General features: G+C 52.1%; 1 protein-coding gene across 4 annotated transcripts in view; it reads right to left on the bottom strand.

Moving 5' to 3' along the window:
* cdkal1 (CDK5 regulatory subunit associated protein 1-like 1) overlaps nt 1–21,407 on the bottom strand; it is a 373,644-nt gene that overhangs the window by 152,066 nt on the left and 200,171 nt on the right. For all 4 annotated transcript variants that reach the window (XM_064308720.1, XM_064308705.1, XM_064308712.1 and 1 more), the window contains one exon: nt 10,355–10,500. In XM_064308720.1, the coding sequence (XP_064164790.1) occupies nt 10,355–10,500 (146 nt within the window). The remainder of the gene's footprint in view (nt 1–10,354; nt 10,501–21,407) is intronic.

A 21,407-nucleotide genomic window follows, 5' to 3' on the forward strand; every position in this document is an offset into this window, starting at 1 on the left:
ATATGAGGTCATGTCCAGCCACTATTATTATTATGATGATGATTGTTATCATGATGATACTAATCATTATTATTATTTTTATTATTTATTTTAAGTAAAAATACTTGGGGGTTCAGTGCGCCGCAGAGCAGCCGCAGAGGGGAGAGGGTGAGAATGTGCCCGTGTTACCCGGTAAGGGCACTGGTATCTGACCCCGGGGACCCCCGAGGGGCCAGCAGTCAGACTGTTTGTGTAAAGAAGCCTGCTCTCAGCAGGAAAGAAAAACACCCCCCCCCCCCCCCCCCCCCGGAGTCCCTCTGACCCGCTTCCTCCCAGCAGCCTGAAACAAGCAGCCAAGCCGGCTTCCGAACTCCAGGGCTGGGGTCAGACCCGGGCTGCCCGTGGTGATACGAGAGAGGGGAGGAGCAGGCCCCTCACAGCTGCCTGCGGGCTGCCCGCTGCCTGCAGCTCCTGCCTTCCGAACGCACAATGGAGGGATCAGACAGACCAAAGAGTTAAGTGGCCCGGCCCCAAAAAAAAAACACAGCAGAAAGAAAACAAAACCGCGGCCTCCCGCCTGGTTCCTTTCACCTCCCGAGATTGCGCTAGGTCGCCGGCGGCCGTGGCCAATGGGGGGGGGGGAGCGGAGCTTTTGTGATGCACAAACGGACGCGGGCAGGTGGGCGGGGCCTCGGCTCGCGAGCGTTCGAAGTCCCTCGCTGTTCGGCTCCGACGCGGCGGGGGGGGGGGGGGGTGACCGGCTGGCGTGCGGCCGCCCTCTCGCCGGCGCGTCTCCGCCCAGCTGCCGCTGGGAGACGGGGCCTCTGGGCGCTCGGCTCGCCCGCTTTCTAAAGGGCTCTTTGAACCCGGACAAAAACAGGGAACACAAGAGCGCCCTACCTGCAGGGAGAGGCCAGTGAGTCAGCCGCTCACACAAAGCACACACAGCAAAACACCCGCTCTCTCGCGTTCTGTGTGTGTGTGAGTGTGTGTGTGTGTGTGTGTGAGTGAGTGTGTGTGCGCATGCGTGTGTGTGTGTGTGTGTGTGTGTGTATGTGTGAGAGTGTGTGTGCGCATGCGTGTGTGTGTGTGTGTGTGTGTATGTGTGTCTGTGAGAGTGAGTGTGTGTGTGGTGGTGTGCACGTGCACGTTTGTGTGGGCGTGAGTGAGTGCGTATGAGTGCATCTGAGAGTGTATAGTTATAATAGACCGTACGTGTGTGTGTGTGTGTGTGTGTGTGTGTGTGTGTGTGCATGCCTTTCTGCCTGTGCGCGAGTGTCTGTGAGTATAGCCTGATCTCTCTCCCCCTCTCTTTCTTTTTAAGCCCCCCTCTCACTTTCCTCCCCTCCCTCCCTCTCTCTCCCTCCCTCCCTCCCTCTCTCTCTCCCCATGTCTCCGGGAGGAAGCTGTGACTGATATAGAAATTGTTCAGGCTCCAAGCCGGTCAAGGTTCCCCTGCAGGTCCCAGTGCAGATTTGGGGCTCCTCCCTGTTTTCCACCCTCTCAGCGTCCCGAAAGGGCTCCTGAGGCTCGGCCTCCAGCGGCAGGAGGAGAGAAGAAGAAGGGAGGAGAAGGAAGCGAAAGGGAGAGAAAGAGTGAGTTGGGGAGAGATCGGGGTGAAGAGAGAGAGTGTCTGAAGGAGAGCGAGCGAGAGAGCGCTGGAGAGTGATTGGGCGAGCGAGCGCCTGTTTCTGCAGCGCACTCCAGCCAGGCAGCAGTGGAACGTGGGTAAGGGAGAGAGAGAGAGCAGAGCTTGTGCAAGGAAACGCACGCTGGGGAGGAGGGAGAAACCACACACACACAGCGCCTCACCTCACCTCGATCGACTCGCAGGCCGAGCCAGACGCGAGCCCGCCGCGTACGAAAGGAGAGCCAGACGCGAGCCCGCCGCGTACGAAAGGAGAGCCAGACGCGAGCCCGCCGCGTACGAAAGGAGAGCCAGACCCTTTCACACAGAGCTCTTACAGCGCTGCCAGGTCTGACTGCCTCCTTTTCTCTGACAGAAAGAGAGGGAGGGAGGGAGGGAGGGAGGGAGGGAGACGCAAAGCGAGGGCCTCCTCGGTGGGGAGCGGGGCCGTCGGTCTGGGGCGCGGACGGCCGGGTGTTGATTACAGACGCTTTTGTTTCGGGGCTGAAACCGAAACGGGACGCCCGAAACCCGAACGCGGCGCTCCGCTCGGCGGTCCAGACGTGGTGCTCCGATGTCTCCAGAACTCCGCCACCTTTCCCTAAGTCCTCCGGTGGCGAGGGAGGACGCTCTATGGCAGGGGTGTCAAACTCCAGTCCTGGAGGGCCACAGTGTCTGCAGGTATTTGTGGTTTCCTTTTAATCCGCAGGTAATTAAGCCTTTGAGTACAAGGTGCGTGAACTTTTCAACCAATCAATGACTTGAATTACTGACTTGCGCTGAAACACACCAAAAACCAGCAGACACTGCGGCCCTCCAGGACTGGAGTTTGACACCCCTGCTCTATGGTAAGCCGAACATCTGCCCAGCCGCGAAAACAACACCGGCTCGGGAAAACCCCACCAAGGCCGCTAAACTGAAACCATGTGACCGTCGCGACCCAGAACGGGGGGGGGATCACATGACTCGGTCTTGGCAAGACGCGGGCTCCAGTCCGCACACGTCTGTTTATTTGTCTGCCCCCGCGAGCTCGGCACATGAAAGCAAAAAAAGACGCTGACTATCCGTCTTAGCGGGGGGGGGGGGGGGAACAGGGGAAGACCGTGCGTCTGAAGCCAGCGTAAAAAAGGTCAAGAGACGCTTCTCAAGACGGCTGATCAGCGCGCTTTACACACGACTCGCCGCCCGCGGGGAGGGAGGCCCCAACGGAACCCAGGATCACAGCGCCGCCGCCGCCCGCAGCGCGAGGACAGGAGCCGCCGATAAGAGGCCCAGAAGAGCGTCGCGCTGAGGAGGGAACGCTTGCAGGCGCTTCCTGTTCGTGGGGACTTCCTGTGGGAACGCAGGAGGATGACGCCATTTCGTTTTCGGATACGCCGGGCCGGGGGCGGTTCCCGGGGTCAAAAAGCGAGGAGGGCGGGAGTGAGCTACGGAGCGTCTAAGCAAACGCTCCAGAGCGTTCAGCGGGCTGGTCACCGCGCTTCGGTCTGCTTTTCTGTAACCGGCCCAATGCTCCCAAAATCACCGGGAGCCAAAACTATGACAGTAGGATCCACGTCCAAAAGACTTCTATTCTTCTGTTTATTGACATTACTCAAAAGAAGCGCATTTTAAAATATTAAATAACCACCCCCTGTGACCGATGTAACCATGGATTCACGAGAACGACTACACACAAAGCCGATTTCAGGCCCTGGAAGCATTCTCATTAAACAGAGGCCGACGCCTGTAAAATATGAAAATGGCTAACAGAAGACACGTGTTTAAGTGGAGTTATTGTCCTCTGCTAACAACGGGAGCCCCGGAGATGACGAGCCGGCCGCCGTGGAGCCGCCGGCCGCAGCCGCGTCCGCCCCGAGCCCGCAGATGAAAATAAGCGCTTGGCGGCGGCGGCGGTAACGACGGCAGCGGCAGTGAGAGGCGTAATGGAAAAAGGCGTGCTTGCCTGACCGTTCGGACGGCCCGGTCCCCGGCTCCGATTAAGGAGCGATGCGTTCCCGGCAACGCCGCCGCGCCGCGGCGCAGGAGAGCGGACTCCTCCCGATATCCCCGATTGGCCGAGTTACGAGCAGAGGCTCCAGACCCGGCGGGTTTGACCGCGCAGATTTCTGACGCGGGACCGGCGGAAGGCTACCGTGATCTGGGCCTCGTTTCTGCAAACAGGAGGGAACTGGGACAGGGATGAGCGCACACACAGGCAGCCCGGACTCTAAAGAGATCTCAATCACAGTCTTTATCAGCAGGTTACGCCATCAGGGGAGAAAAAAAAAAATCATTTTAGAAAAACGAAATTGGATTTTCGAAGAATTGTTCTCGATCGCTTTCGGCGACGCGCAATGCAGAACTGGTCAGTCGGAACAAACGTCCACCAGACGGACAGCGCCACGACGGGAACGCGGCGAATTAATTCCGGCAGGGCGAATTAACCGCGTTTTAGGAGTTTAAAAACGCCGTCAAATTTAATCTGGTCGCCGCACCATAAGAAGAAGGGCCGCAAATTTGCCAGCACCTTCGCATGAAGCGAGGCAGAGAGACGTCCGTTCCGTTCACTGGCAGGGCTCAATATTCCAGCGCGTATCTGGGAAATCTCACTAATTGGTAAAGCGCACGAAGCGACGCCCACCGCTTTCACGCTCGCGGGTCAGCAGGGCCGCCAGATCCACGCGGTCTCGCGTCCGCCGCGCGCTAGCTCCGCGCTACTAAAACAACAGTCTGGGAGAGAGATCATTAAGAAAGAATCGCGGCCCAGAGCGCCGTAACACAAGACAATGCCTCCCCGCTTCTAATTAAAAAAGTGTAAAAACGCTCGCTCAAAAAGTCAGCCGCGGACGCACGGAACCGACTTCCTTATCTTCAAAAGGAGAGGGAAACGGTGAAACCGATAGGCGGGGCTCTTAACACGAAAGACATTAACACCGTCGTGTGAATTTTAATGAAAAAATATATACAACAGGTGGGGAAATGAATTAAGTATTTGTGCCGCACATGTTCAAAAAAGTCTAAACCAATCGCGAAATGATAAAAAAATGTTGTAAAAAAACGGCTGGTACTGGTAACGGTGGAACAAAATGGACTACACAGCTCAAGCTCATCTCCCCAAATGGGGACACATTATGATTCAACTGAGTCAAATGACAGGCAGTGAATATCAGTGAAAAGCCCTTTAAACGCATGTTATAAGATATTAAAAAGAGTAGATGGGCTCTTCAGCGCAAAAGCAATTCCGCCTCATCCACTGTCACTCGTCCCTGCCCTCCGCGTTACTGTCCTCAATCTCAACCCGCTCTTCACGCGTCTGCTGATCTCCACTTGCTGTTTGTTTTCTACATTACGCTGGGTAATACAAATACAAAAACATCGTTTAGAACTTGAAACAAATTAGACCGGGGCGCGCATAATGCCTCTGTGTGTGTGCGTGTGTGTGTGTGTGCGTGTGTGTGTGTGTGTGCGTGTGTGCGTGCGCTCGCTAATGCGAGAGGTGTGTCAGTCAGACGGGCTCCACGCTCAAAATGTGAAAGCGAAGATCAGCCATCTTCCTGATCATGACTGTTCAACCCGAACGCTGTGACCCCTCCTCATCCCCCCCCCCCAAGATGAATGAGGCCTAGCTGAACTTCATCACAACTTCTCATCCACCCGACAGCATTATTCATCAGGCCCGCACAAAAGCACACAGATCCATCAGACCCACACAAACGCACACAGATCCATCAGACCCACACAAACGCACACAGATTCATCAGGCTAACATAAACGCACACAGATTCATCAGACCAACACAAACGCGCACAGGTCCATCAGGCTAACACAAACGCGCACAGGTCCATCAGGCTAACATAAACGCGCACAGGTCCATCAGACCAACGCAAACGCGCCCAGGTCCATCAGACCAACACAAACGCGCACAGGTCCATCAGGCTAACATAAACGCGCACAGGTCCATCAGACCAACGCAAACGCGCCCAGGTCCATCAGGCTAACATAAACGCACACAGATTCATCAGACCAACGCAAATGCGCACAGGTCCATCAGATCAACGCAAGCACACCCCGATACATCAGGGCAACACAGACATACGCAGATACATCAGACCAACACACAGACTCACGATACCAACATAAACACACACACAGATCCATCAGACCCACATAAACGCACGCAGATCAATCCGACCCAGCAAATGCAAATTCCCACAAGGCCCTCCTGTTGTGTTCAATACAGCAGATGAAGTCAATGCACAGAGCAGGACAAGCCAAAACATGCTTCAGCATCTATATGCTCAGGTTGAATAACAGGGCCTTTTCCATGTTTCCTGAAATCTCAGCAATGATGCCAGCCATCTGTCACAATCAGCAGACTGATTAAAGGATGGTCAGACACACTGTAAGGACTTAATGAGACTGCCTGCTGTTTTTGTCAGTCATCGGAAATACAGACAAACCGGGCGGCGCGCACAGCGTAGCCGCTACAAAGCGCTAGCCGCCAGCCCAGCTTCTGAAGCACCCGGGGGCAAGGGGTGCAAGCTTGTGGACCGAGCGAAGGCCCAAAGGAAAACTCCCCAAGATGCACCTGGGCCTTGGTGATACAGTGACTTCAAACCCACGGCCAGAATTTCTCCGCTGATGGTTTTACTTTCCAGAGACCGAGCGTGGAGGCTACGGTCAGGAGCTGCGTTTGTGGGGGCAGCCTTACGAACCTCGCCTCAGATAGCGGGGGGGGGGGGGGGACGGTGAATTCTCACTTCCTGTGATCTCCAGCTGCCGAGCTGTCTGCCCAGGGCAACAATCACCGCCATGCCTCGGTTCGTCAGTAAAAGTCGTGGGTGTCACGGATTGTGTGATTTTTACTTTTTTTTTTTTTTTTGGCAGTTTCGTGACTTTCCATGTTTTTTGTGTTTTTTTGGCAGTTTTGGATGGTAACTGTCAACATTAACGTGGCCTACAGCGTGATGAATACAGGGCCTGAGCATTTTAATCGTACTGTCATATGCTACGAGAAACAAAGTGCAACAATGCGTACAGATTCTGGAATGCTCCGGGATCAAGATCCAAGTCCTTGTCAGGCGTTGCAATCGGATGTTTGACGGCCCCTGTCAACAGTGTTCACGCCAAGCACTCCTTTTGCCATTACAGTAATGCTGTCAGTGACAACAGGTGCTCTATCAAAGACTCAAACCTTGCAAAGTACAACATGTTGTAACAATAACAAGACACACGGTAACCCTGTTTCATTATTTAACTAATGTAATTTAAGCATGTGCTATCTCTAACACATTTTCGCTACAGGCGAAAAAGCATGCTCTTCCTTTCTGTGACAGGCCGAAGCCATAGATGCACCAGCCTACTAATGCATTTTACTAGCATTTGTTCCTAGCGGCACCTGCCTGCTGATTTTTTTTTTTTAAACTTCAAGTACTTGTTACTGTTGCTGCAGGTAGCACATGTTATTTCACCCATTTCCTACTAATACATTTATGTTTTTTTAAAATACTCTGTGATTTCAGCTTGCTGGTTTTTTTTTTCTCCATGATTTTCAACAACTTTACCATGACCTCTCCATGACAAAAGTTTTCGTGACAAACACCCAGCTTGACTCATTACCCCATTGATCCAACAGACAGATAAACAGCTCAGGCCATGTTCTAGAGACCAGAACAATCCCTGAACACTAAGCAGACCCAAAGTGTCACGCAAAGACCAACTACACTGTCCACACTGTCCAGGCAGCTGCCAAGAGGATCCTGCCAAGACGCCAAGGCAACAGCGGTCGCATCGCCAACAATTAGGGGGTCGTGACGGAAGACAGAAGCAAGCTGCTCGCAAACAACAGCGTGTTCCTGGAGGCGAACGGACATGTCAGAGTGACACGGCGGTGGGTCATGGTGAAGAAGGGCCGCGATAATTACCGCCTTTCGGAGCCGCCGGGCAGGACCCCGAGCGTGACTGCGACTTCCCCGAGCCACCTCCGCACGCAGTGTCCTTTTACGCATTTTCCACAGGCGGTCCGCTCTCCCGCACGCAGGTCTCAGACAACCTATCCCTCTCTCTCTCACACTCTCTTTCGCTTCTCTCTCTCTCCCTTCTCTCGCTCTTTCCCTTCTTCTCTCTCTCTCGCTCTCTCTTTCCCTGCACCCAGACGATCTCTCCTCTCCCCGCACGAACCCTCCTGGTTCATGTCAAATCCAGCTGTTGTTTTGGGAACGGCTGCCAATTCTCCGGCATGAAGGAGAGGGGGGCGGGGGGGGGTGGGGGGTGGCGGTAAGGGAGCGGGAGCGGGGGGACGGAGGGAGGAAGAGGAGGGGTCGGGAGAAGGGGAACGGAGGAAATAAAACAAAGGTTGACGTGAGCGCGGGCGGAGGGGCCTGGCGGGACGCCCGACGCCGAGTCCGCGGGACCCCGGCACACGCCAAACGCCGCGGTCAGAGCGACATCACAGGAGCCCGGGCGCGCTCCCTGGCACGTCTCCGCAGGCCCCGGGCCCCGCCCGCTCCGCTCCGCTGCACAAACACTAATTGTTAGCAGGACGGACTGAACCGGAGTCCGGGGGTCACCGTTTTCCATTGTTAGCCTCCTCGCGCAGATACGGACTATTTATTCCCCACATCCTAACCAAAACACATTAAAAGCTGACGCATGGACTGCACCCCCCCCTCACCCCCACCCCCACAATCATCGGAGTCAACACTGCAGGCAGGCCTCGTTCGCACGGATCGTTCCCTCACACACGGACTGATGAAAAACATTTTAAAAAGCAAAACAACACCACTGTGAAGAACATGTTCTCGACAACATAAAACTTTGCGAGTACGATGTTTGTCTTTTGTCTCCCGAACAGCTTTTCGTGTTCGTCGCGCAGGCGTTCACCGCAGTCAGAGATGCCCGCAGCACTGAGCTGGGAACACGGCTTCTGGAAGCGTGGAGAACGCTGCAACATGCCGCGTTTCACACGCCACACGTATGCGACGTGCCGAGTCGAGCGGTTCAGGTTGCGGGGTTACTACGCTCCGCAGCAGAAGCGGGTCATGTGATATATCACGGCACCTGCAGGCCGAGCGCTGGGAAGATTCCCCCCCCCCCACTCTGCGCCGGGGCCCCACGGGGTCCGCCGCCCCGCCAGCGGGCTGGTTTCGGCGTGCCTTCGCGCGCGCGCTCCGGCTGTTGGGGGCTGATGTCAGCTCCCATTAGCGCCGAGCCGCCCGGATTAGGCTGGACAGGCCTATCTCCACACCGCAGCCCGCTCCCGCGGACAGGGGGGGGCGGGCCCTGGGTTAATGAACCCGCCCCCGGGTGGTCGTCGGGGCGAAAGATCCCCGTTGCCGTGCCCCAATTTCCACGCGCGAGGGAAGGGGGGCCGGGCCTCCGGCGGCAGGTCGAGCGCCGCCGGTGATGTCACGGAGCAGCCGGAGCCACCCCGCGGTCAGGGGTAAACCGTTTCAGCGGTGTGCAGCCTCGCCCATTTAAAGTGCTGATGACACGGTCCGCTCTCGATAGCAGGGGCCTGACGAATCAGGAAAGGTAATCCGTTTGGGACGGGGGGGGGCTCTGAAATTTGGGAAGCAATATGCTGGAGGGAGAGGGAAATTGGAGGTGAGGCTTTCTTTCTGGCGAGAGCAATCTTCCAGCCTTCTGATAAAATGGGTCAGGCAAAATTGTGCACAGCGTTTACGCTTTACACAACTCAAAGCCTCGAATCTCCCTCTCCCTCTTACACTCACAGACGGAGCGGGACGCCTCCTTCGCAAAAAGCGCTAAAGTAGAAGGCCTGTGGTTAGCAGGCCCCGGGCGTTAACTAACGAAATGTCAGGACGCTCATTTTTCAGTTCGTTGGTTAGTCACCACCGCTGCCTCTGCCGTAAAGCGTTTTTTGGCCGACCCTCACGTAAAGCCACACGAGTCCCTGTGCCACCGCAAGACCGACTCGCCTCGATCCCATTTCTCCCAAACGGGCCTGTGCACCGGAGGCTGAATGGGAACCGCGGCTCGATAAAACCAGACCAAGTGACCGGCGGACATGTACGCTTCCGTTCTGTACGCTTCCGTATATAACCGCTGGTTAGCGCTGGGCTACATGCCGTTTCTACACTGGGGCGACATAGCTCAGGAGGTAAGACTGATTGTCTGGCAGTCGGAGGGTTGCCGGTTCAAACCCCGCCCTGGGCATGTCGAAGTGTCCTTGAGCAAGACATCTAACCCCTAACCCCTAACTGCTCTGGCGAATGAGAGGCATCAATTGTAAAGCGCTTTGGATAAAAGCGCTATATAAATGCAGTCCATTTACCATTACCATTTACACTGCAATTTCATTTCTGGTTTGGCATCAACGAGCGGACACACCAGCCTGTCTCACAGCGAGAACGAGGAAGACGAGGGGCAGAGGGGGCGAGGGCTCGAGGGTTCGGGGCCGATAGTGCAAGCCCTGGGTTCGGGGGGTTGAGGGAGCGCAACGACCCCATCGAGGCCTTCTGACGCTCGGCAAAACAAACGGCTCAGAAAACCTCGCGCCCGTCACCTCCGCCCCCTCGGGCAGGGGGTTTCCCCTCCCTTTTCACAGGGGCTCACTTGTCTTTTTATTTTTTTAATGGATAGCGGGCAGTCTGTATTTCCTGCTTTATTCAGACAGGCAGAAAGCAGAGACGGTAACAGACGGAGAAGGGACAGCGGCTGAGAAAGTGACATGGCCGAATCGCGTACGGCCTGAGAACTGGCTTTCCTTATAGGCCGCGTAGCGCGGCACGCCTCACCACTTACTTGTCTTTCAAGAAGTCGACGACGAGCCTGAAGTCGGCCACGCAGTACTCCCTCTTCATGTCCATCAGCACGCTGTCGGAGCCGGACTGGACGGGGACGTGCAGGAAGGCGTACACCCGCGGGTGACTGAGGATTTTGGCCATTTCCTGTGGAAGGCATTTTAGTTCAATTAATGTTTGGAATCCTCAATACCGTATGTCACCCACAGAAAGAGCCACACACGCACACGCACACGCACACGCACACGCACACGCACACGCACACGCACACGCACACGCACACGCACACGCACACACACACACACACACACACACACTCAGTGGGCGGTCTCATCCCTGGACCTGCATTTCCGTGAGGGTTAAGGGGGTGAGAGAGAACACAGTGAAATCATTAGCCTCTTTCACACTGGAAACATCTACATGCCTCCGATCGATTCGCTCCCCGGTACACCGCGCGTTCAAAGACGGACGACTCGCCGTCGAAGCAGGGTCCGAGTCCGCGCCCCTTCCGCTCCGTCAAATCCCGTTTCCCTTGTCCGCGCCCGACACGACTCGCGAACGAGAAAAGGGAAGCGCGGCGATAAGAGGCTCTCTGAAGAGCCGCCATGTTCTCCTTGGCATCGCGCCCTTCCCCAAATCACGTTAGCGCGTAATCTCATATTCCCCTTACGTGCGCCACGGCAAAGGAACGCGCTCCCCGCGGCTCGGGAAACGTGTCACGGGGAGTCATGCCAATCTGGCGCCCCCCCTCCCCTCCCGCTAGGTAACTCAGATTTATTCACGATGCGTTAGCGCCGCGCGTCGCGCTACCCGGACGACGCGCCAACCGCGCGCGTACCGGTCCGCGTACTGTGCCGTCACGAACGCGCTACGAAAACACATCTGCATTCCGCGCTGGAGCGATTGAGATGTGCGGTCTCCCGCTCCTCTTCAAAGCCCGAGCTGCCACGCTGCAAGCTTTTCTTGACGTGACAATCTGCTTCGATTACCCCGGCCCCCTGACGTCCCGTCCAGCGCGGGAGGGCGTACGGCGAGGCGGCGAGGCGTCTGAGGACGCGGTGGCGCCTCGGCCCGCGGAGGGGACCGCCAGCCGGAGTCCCGGCTTCCTCCTAAAGGTCAGCGGAGTTTCTCAAACGGCGGGGCGTCTGTAACGATGACAAAAGGCACGAAGCCCTCACTCCTTCCGTCTGCACGCGAATCAACCGACTCGATGTTGGAGAGCGAGTGCGGTAAACGCATCTAAACGAACCGGGCCAAATTCAGACTGACGACTGCAGAAGAAGCCCATCTAGATAAAAGCTTTTTTCCAGGCAACATGCCCTTGGTCTCAGAGTGAGCTGTCACAAACGCCCTTCTCTATGGTGTAGACGGTGCTCAGTTTTTATTTGGGCATATATATACGTTGTGTGAACACGCAACAGACCTCTCATCCTTGCAATATACTTCACAAGACCATGTGACGCAGTTGTAAAATGCTTTGGATGAACATAATATTAATAACAAACAACCAGTCATCTAATAATATAGTCAGCACAACAGCTACAGAGGTTTGGGGCTAGTCAAAACGTTGTCATGTTAGTTTAATAAGGATGATGAAGTCAGGACGGGTGGGGAAAGTGAGACTCCTCTTGGAAAGTTTACAGTCCGGTCTGATGTTTCTCTGGGCTAACTCATGCCCGTTCACTGTGGTTAACAGGACTGCAGAGACAACCAGCGGGCTGGAGAAGGCACTGGGACTACTGCTGCTGAGCAGAGCTGTGTGGGTAACCAGGCCTGGCGTGAACTTACCAGACTGAGCGTTTTTTTTTTTTTTGCTTTGGACTCTCGTTTAAAGATTCGCTAAATCATCATGTTATATGGCTCTCGTAATCTAATCGTGCCTCCATTACCGCAAAGTCTATTTCCAAGTGAAGATAACGCATCTTACGTCGCACAGAGCGAACCGTGATTTGATGAATATGCTCCTCCTGGGCGGCAGAAGCCGAGGATTCAGACGACCGCAGAAACCAAAGACAGCCATCACTTCTTATCGGAAGCGCGACCTAAACGCACTCCTTTTTGAGAACCGCTGCGCCAGTGACCCACCCCTCGCCCTCCGCCCTGCGGCCCCAGAGAATGTGCCACACACGGGGCTGGAGTCACACCTGGGCCAGCGAACCCAGTTCTGGCACACCAACAGCAGGCTGACCTCAGTAACACTGAGCGACACTTGTACAGTACCTGTCACCCGCTCTGTGAAATGTTCCATCCATTGCTTTTTTAAAACAAAACATCAGAAAGAGCACGGTTATAAACGTGAGGCTTCTAGCCACTTTTACACATGAGAGCGGAAGGATTTAAGAGCACTAAAGGCTGTGTAAGCGAATCACAGGGGCTCAGCGCGAATGTAGCGACTGCGCGGGTGAGAGAGCGAGTGAGGATGTCGGAGCGTGTGAGGGGTGAGCACGGGAGGCTAGCCCGCACAAAGAGAGCAGGTTGCCCCGCCCGGTAAAACGCACAAAACTAGCAGCATCTAATTACCCACGAAAGAGAGAGAAGTTAGTTTAAATTTCTTCTTTTTTTTCTTTTTTTTTTAAAGACAAATTAATTCATTTCCTGAGGTTAAACAAAACCTGCTGTCGGAGAGGTGGACAATCACGGACGCCTAGTCCTGCCTGTGTAATCACACTCCCGTAGTTGTACCGCTAAGCAAATTCAAGGCACGATTAGGGAAAAAAAAAAAAAAAAGGAAATGATTTTATGAGGGGGAAAAACTGTTGATTGCAGTCTGTCTTTACAATTAAAATCTATTGTGTGAAGCCCCCCCCCCCTTCCCTCCCCCCCCACCGCCCATCGCCCTATCCTCTCCGCCTGGCTAGTCTGGCTCACTTGTCCCGCACCGCATGGGGTTATATATTATAAGATCAAAATTAAAAGAATTAATTAGTTTTAAGAATACCGGCTGATTGGGAATGGAGATAAATCAAGAGCGGCGAGCGCGGGGGACAGGACAGACTCCGAACGCGTTACGCACGCGCGGGGCGTCGGGGGGGGCGGGGAGCAGATTACGGGTCAGGCTGCGGCGCGGAATGTCAAGCAGGGAGGGGGGAGAGAGAGAGAGAGGGGGGGGAGAGAGGGAGAGAGAGAGAGAGAGAGGAGGGAGGGAGAGAGAGAGAGAGGGGGGGGGAGAGAGAGAGAGGGAGACAGGGAGAGAGAGAGAGAGAGGGGGGAGAGAGATATAGAGAGAGAGAGAATGAGAGAGAGAGAGAGAGAGATAGAGAGAGAGTAAGTTTGTCTTCCCATACGGATCGGGGGGGGGGGGCCCTCATGACACGCATCAACTTCTCCTGTCACGCCGCATCGCTCCGTCCGATTCGCCGAGGCCCGGGACGAGAGACGCGCCGTTATTCTGCCTTCGGTTCCGCGGGTCTACGGGAGATCTGGCGTTGCCCTTCGAGCGGAGACACTGCCGATTGGAGGACGCGGGATTGGTGCGGACCTTAAGGACTCTGACCTCACGGCGTACGTGCGAACAGCCTGATATGAAATGGAAATACATATTTTAAAGCGTATGTGCGAAACCCCCCTCGGGGGCCGCACACGTTCCCGCGGACGTCCGTTTAATCGCGCGACTTCACGCAAGCGTGGCCGCGCAAATTGTCCCGTGACATAATCTGTCGCCCTGCCGGGCGTCGAAAAAAAGATAAGAAAAAGAATAATTCTTTTTTTTTTTTTTTAAAAAACCTCATAAACAAAATTGGTTAAACATCAAACAGGACTTGCGGAAACGCACACCAGCTCAGAAACGTCCAATTAAACTACCATGAATAATGCAATTTTGAGCGTTTCACACGATGCCTCTTAATTTTTGACAAGCTTTAATTACAAATTCCTGTAGGGAAATGAAAACAACTAGAAAATTAGAAAAAGAAATGCTTGTAAAATGAGATTCTTGCTGAACGCCTAAGTCAGAATACAACATTGTTCTTCTAAAACTACAGTATGGTTACACTGTATGACAATGGTTGGTTACACCGAATGACATAATGACGTAATCCTACAGCACTGCACGCATGAACAAGTTCGTGATTCTTTCATTCTAGGAACAATTCATGTAATGTACATGGTAAAGGTCACACAAATACAACAGGGCCATATAAATGCACACAATACATTCTCTGCAGATATAACTCAACATAATTTGAGTAATATAATCTGGACTGTCAGTCAAAATTTCTAGGGGACATTATTGAGTGGCACACCTTCGACTGGGAGAGGGACTGTAGTGTCAGTGACTTCACAAATGACAGCAGCAATCCTCAAAGATCCTCTAACGTTCTGAATCGACACTTCCTAAGACCTTCCGAAAACCTATGGCACAGTAGATCTCCAGGAACCAGATTGGTTGCCACTGGTGTACAGTATATTCAGTCTTAGAAAATACATTTTTATCAAATATACAAGAGAGCCTTACCAACTCTTCCGATTAGTCAGAGGGCTTACCATACACCAAAGGTCACATTTTAAATCCAGACAAAACCATTGGCAGCAAAGAAATAATATAGGTACATAACTGATGCTCCATATTGCCATATAGCCTATAGTTATGTACCCATGCAGTCATGTCAAAGTAATTCATTTATAGCTTTATTATGATATTGATGAAACCTGAGACGCCAATAAAGGAGACAGAGTATTCACATAACGTGTATGTATTAATTGTTCTCTGAGGAAAATACTGCATTCCGACAAAATGTCATGTCACTGATTCTTTATTAGGGGTCCAAGCCCAGATGAATGCACTCAATTAAACTGTTCAACTAATGTCAGTTTTGCTAACTCTTCAGCCCTATGTTTACTTAACTGATATTTAACAAGTGTGGGACATAAGTTTCACTCGCTGTAATAGATCTGTTTTTATTCATACTGCACCATTGCCCCATACTGCTTAGACCCCATTTATGAGAGTTTTTTTGAGATAATCCATGGTAAATAATGAATCCTGCTGACTACTAAGAAGATAGGCCAAGCAAACATAACTTAAGTACAGCAACCACATCAGATGGATAACCAACTGTTTATTATTACAGTAACATGTCAATTTCCAAAGATTTGTCATAAAACTATTGCTAGCATTCTAATTTTCATTTACCGATTTAGGAAAAAATAAAAAGCTTGTCTGTTATCTACATGCAGATTAAAATCACCTGCGACCAAGATGTCACCGTAATTTGTACCGATAACGGACAACAATTCAGTCAATTCGTCTAAAAAGACAGGACGTTGCTTGGGGGACCGACACAATGCAATTACAAGTACGGGGGGTTGGAATTTTAGCAATATGTCATGATGTTCCTGACACCTGGTGCATCAGCACGAACAGAAGCCGCCCCACCGCCTTTTTACCTTGCCTTACAGGATATTCAAAACTACAGCGCAGAGGAGACGCCTCAACAAGAGCAGCGGGGCGGTCATTATTTCACCAGGTTTCTGTTAAAAAACAAGCAGTCTAATTTTAGCTCAGATATGAGTTCATTTATAATAAATGTCTTATTGCTAAGTGATCGAGCATCTTAAATTTGCCTGATTTTTTGCCAGACCCGGTTGTTTTCAACCCAAATAGTCCTGTGAGCGCTGCATAGTGAATCACTCCAGTCTGTAATCAAATGTGTAAACATTTCCCTTCTAACTGAAAGACGGTCACGGCACAGCTGTATGCAAGTACGCAGAAGCAAAATAATATCCGGTTCCAGGTATAAAAACATATTTACACTCAAAGGGCTTGAAGAATCGACGGCGGTTCCTTTATCGAAATCATTTCACCCCAAAAATCACTCATCTACAAAATGAAAACAATCTAATTGCATTCCCTTCAAATCTTGGCAATTGCCAGAACGTATTCGCATACATGTGACAGATCAGATTTGGCACATTTCTCGGTGCATTATCTTTGAAAAATAGCTGCTGAATATTTAATGCGCTGCTCCGTTTTCATCATTTAAAAAAGTAGATGAGCAGAACTTTAATTTCCTACTAAAGGCAGAAGCGGTTCTAAATATCTGATCTGATCGTTTGCAATAGAGAAACATCCAGACTTGTTAATTAAGCACCTTATAATTATTCTCCATGTTAACAACACTATCTGATTACCCTGTTCTTGTCCCCAACAGCAATGCATTTAATATGCATCTTATTTACTCTGTAAAGCAGTCGTTTACTTAGCTATGGTAATATGTGCAGGGAACTCATTAGACAGATACAATGCCAACTCCCCCAGATCCCAATCAGCCAATCAAAGCCAACAAGGACTGGGGGTGGGGGGGGGTGGGGGGGGGCTGGTGAACAGGCATGGCAGATGGCTTTGGAAGGGGGGGGGGGGGGCTTGAGTGACAGAAGACCCGAAATGGGCACATTAACTGCATGGCTACCGGCGGCCAGGGCCCCTCCGCCCCCCCCCCATCCCTCCCTTCACAAAACCGCAAACGCACAGTTAATGAGGTGTCGGCCATTGATCATGTGAGGACGGCAGCCCGTAACCGATTCCACACGCCCCGCGCCGACGGCAGATCATCACAGAAGCCGCAGATGCTAATCTCCGCGGCAACTTCCCCAACAGGAAGTAACGACAGGACGGAGCGTAAAAGACACGTACGAACGGAGACAAAAAAATACTGAGAAAAACCAATCGTCCACAAAACTGTTTACAACAATTGTACATTTGCCTTAATTCAATTGATTTCCTCAGTTGATAAAGCATTTTTTTTGTCCGCTGGAACTGTGAAGACGATAGATTGCAGGAGGAAGGAAAAAAACGGGGAGTCTGGTGTGCGCTTGTGATGACTGCTGCAAACGGCTGTGTCAAATGTACTGTTTTAGATTAGTTCTGTAAGCGTTTCAATACAGGCAGCGGCAATAACTTTTCCTGGCGTTCATGCTAATCCGTTTCAGATTTGTATTCCAAACAGTGCAGACTGAGAAGACGAATGCCTCTTGTCATTTTTGAATGACCGAGCGGTTTCACACAGCGTAGTGCATTATCCTCATTGGGGGGTGAGGACGGTTAACATACAAAATCAAGTCTCCTCAAAAAGTTATGGGAAAGAAGAGAGTCCCCAAATTTAGCCGTCAGTAGCCATCCAGGCGAGAAAATTAGCCGTCCACGGTTGTTGACAACAGGGAGACAAATTGTTCTGATGGCTTAAAGATACGGCAAATTGTTCTGATGGCTTAAAGGCATAATATGCACGATTCCCACCTTGGAAATAAGCTGCTGATGGGGGAAGGTGGCCTTCAATTGAGCTATGCAGCGGGAGGCCAATGACTCTGCTGCAATAGATACACAAAGCTAAACCATGTAGAGATGCTAAATAAATAAATAAATAAAAGTCAATGCGACAATGGATTGACACGCTTGTGAATAATCATGCTTATGTTACAGAATTTTGTCATGCTTTCAGGAAGGCTATCCAGTCGAATGAAACCCGCTGGTGCTGAACTATCAGCGGCTAGTGTAGGTCGGTTCCACCAGCGCTAAGCTAAAGCTAGCAGCCCGTAACTGTACTTTCCATACTGTATTTTTGATGCAACATAATCACTTTGAAATCTCAGCTGAGGACGAATATTGAAAACAGGGCATGCTGCTCAGGAGCTGACCGTCTGTGAGTCACTTTCGGTCCCAGCCGTTTCACATTTTGGTTCTCATTACTGCACCTCAACAGCTGACGGCCTGGCAAAATGTATCTTTATAATGAATGTCTCGTAATGTACATCAAAATTCCCTCTTGTCCATGGATATCTAGAAATACAGTTCCAACTTCATTCCGTATCGCGTGCAATTACGGATCTAAATGTCCTCGCTGTATGGACAGATAGACAGGAGATAATGCGTTTCTTTTTTCATCCGTAAAACCAGGAGTGGACAAAGTGCACTCTAATAAAGCCGCGAGCCCACCACTGCATGCTCCACTCAACACCGAAGCTACACATCGAGACCTCGACGCTAATTCAATCTAAAAGCTCACAGCGTTATATGATCATAGCACCGGGTCAAGTGAGGTGGCTTGTAATTTGCCACAGTAATAATGCAGCATTGGAAAAACCACTAATGCTTCACGTCGCGAGCCAGGCCAGAGAAGCTCCCCTCACATTGGTCTCTCACATATTAACTGGAAAAACTCGACAGGAGGAGACACAAGGGCCAAGAAAGGCCAGCATTCAGCATCCTGGTAAGGCTGGGCGCAATGTCTCGTGTGACATTTCAAAACAGGAAAATATCTTTAAGGTTTGGCCCCACTGACACATAATGTAATATATAATTGTTTTCTCTGTGTTCCCTCACAGGCCAGTGAATCCATGTTTCCAGGATAATGGCTGCTTACTTTGGATCTGGCTACATGTGTTTTGGCTTCCCACTGCTGAGGGGAAAAAAAAAACAACATAGCATTTGCCAGCGATGAAAAACCGTCATATCGCAGATTTCAACGGAAAATTCCTTCGCGAGCCAAGAACTGTATAACAGACGAGCAGGACAGGGAAATGGGCCGGGAAATCTCTGAAAAGATCAGCCTGGAACTTTCTGCTTCGCATGGGACTCCTGCTTGTGATGCAACGCGGGCCGGCGCTACTGTAATTGCTTCCCGTCCCCAGACGAACCCTTTGGCCCCGCGAGGGCAACGCGCTACCTTGTCCCCCCGGGGGAGGAATTCAGAACGGAAAATCGGAATGCGCTGAAGGGCCTCGGACGAATTCTCCCCCTCTTCTCTCAGAAACAGCGCTTCCCTGCATTCCTTTCAACGCACGTGAACCGCGTCCGTGGCCAAGAATGCTTCGTGCGGGCCTGCTTGAGTGAAACGTTACCGATCGACGACGTTTCGCGCAAGGTCGAGCGTTCAGGTCGAGCGTTCAGGCCGAGCGTTCAGGCCTGCTCCGGGCGGTTCAGGCGAGGACTCGAGCGCTCCCCTCCCGGCGAAACGCAAACGGCTCGCTCGGGCCTGCTCTCGCCGAGCGCCCCCGCGTCCGGTAGCCCGCTTCTCCCTTCTCGTTTGGGCACGGGGGCTGCGCAAAGGGCCCCCCAGCCGAGAACCGCCCCCGCCGTCCGTCCGTCTGTCCTTCCAGAAGGGGGCCCGGAAGCCCGAGTGATCGGTCGCACGCACGCGAGAGACGGCTACCGCCGGAGGGCTCGTCCGGGATCGGATCAGACTCCGGCAGCCGCGCAGATAATTCACCCGCCGTAATAAAACCTGCTTCCACTTTACGTAGTAAAAGATAATTAATCCATTAAAATGCCATTCTTCTCCCCCCCGGTGAGGGCGGGTGTCCTGCAGATTCGGAGGGGACCCGATTTAGCTTCGCTCGCCTTTTCGCGATCGATGGTCCCCCCCCCGGGCCCGCCCGCCCACTCCGTTTTCCGATGCCCGCTAACGTCCGTCGGCGTGCGCTTCCTCGAAACGACAGCGGTTCGCGTGGGTCTTCCCGGGCCCGTCAGCGCAGAGCGCGGCGGCGGTCAGCGGCCGTCCGTCCTAATTTCCCAGAGCTTTTTTAATTCCCTGCCAATTAAGCGGCGGAGAAATGGAGGTTCAAACGCCTCTCTGTTCTCCGGGCGGCTCCGTGTGATCGGCTAGCGCGCGGCGCGCCTGTGTGAAAAGCGCCGCGCCGATGACCCAGTTTTCTCAAAGACGTCGAGATGCCAGACGTACGTGAAGGCCAAGCATACCGAGAGGGGCTCGGGGGCGGAAGAAGTAACCTCACACCCACAGAGCGTGCACTCCTCCGTCGCCCAATAAGCCAATGAGTGCACTGCTTACCAAGCCAAGCCAAAGAATACCAAACCAGTCAGGAAACTTCACATCGTTAAAAAAAGAAAAGAAAAAGGTGTTAGTTTCATTCATTCTCATGCAAAGTTAATAAGCATACTGAGCATACCAGTCCACACAGGGAATGTCTGCAGCCCCTCCCAGAGGGCTGAGGTGTGGATGCTGCTTAGCACAGAGAAACAGAGAGCATTTTGTGAATGAAAGGCCAGTAGAGATGTCGAACGTTCAGAGCACGTCAAACTCAATTATGCTGAAGGCCATGTAGAGAATCGTGAAACAAATCAAGAGTCAGAAATGTAGTACTGTTACAAAATGCGATCGCAGGGGGAGGAGGGGGGGTGGGGTGGGGGGGGTGTGTGATTGTGGACTTTGTTGGATTGCGATCGTGGTTGTGATTACAGTGGTGTTCTGCCAGCTGTTAGCGACTGACAACAATGACACAAAGCTTCCAGTTTTTGTTCTGTACCGTTATATGCTCAAATAGAAAATTAAAACAATTGCGTTTGACAGCACAGGAGCAACAAACCTATTATTAGCGTCATGTTTAACAGAAGGAAAAATGACTGGCTAGCCTGTTTTGATCATTACGAACGTTGCAACATGTACGACTCCTCTATTTTACTGACATAGCTTATGCAAACGCAAATGAAAAGAACGGGGTTGGCTCCTGTGCTGTTTGTTTCAGGGGTGGATACGACATACTTACCTTCACGTTTAACAAAAAAAGAAAAACGTTTTAAAAAGCATGAAAGCTTTTGACTAATTTTAACAAATAATTTTGACAAATATGACTGTTTTAATTTGCTAGCTGAGCATCACGGTACGTTGTGAAAAGTTTTGCTTTGCGCCATTGCTGTGAATCGCTGGCAACAGCTGGCTGAACTTCTCTACGCTGCTGTACTTTTTGTAAACCTCTGGGTTGCTAGCGCTTAGGTGAGGAAGATCTATTAGATTAAAATCACTTCAAGTCACTGAGTGTGGGGGGGGGGAATCGGGGAAGCAATCCGATTGGGGGGGGGGGGAGGGGGAGGGGTAGGATTTACGGCCAAGCCCTTCCCGTCACAAATGCTGTGTAGTGTGACTGCAGCAGTGCAGGACGCACCGTGCGCTGTGAATGAATATCGCCACAGACTAAACTTCCACGCCATTTTAGGGGACATATTTCATCGATCATCTGAATTGATATGCGGGCTGGATCAAAATTTGAGGGGGGGCTGCATAAGCCCCACAGGCCTTGCGTCTGACACATGTAGTTTAGACCCA

Source organism: Anguilla rostrata, chromosome 1 (genome assembly GCF_018555375.3).
Source record: "Anguilla rostrata isolate EN2019 chromosome 1, ASM1855537v3, whole genome shotgun sequence".
NCBI classification, from domain to species: domain Eukaryota; kingdom Metazoa; phylum Chordata; class Actinopteri; order Anguilliformes; family Anguillidae; genus Anguilla; species Anguilla rostrata.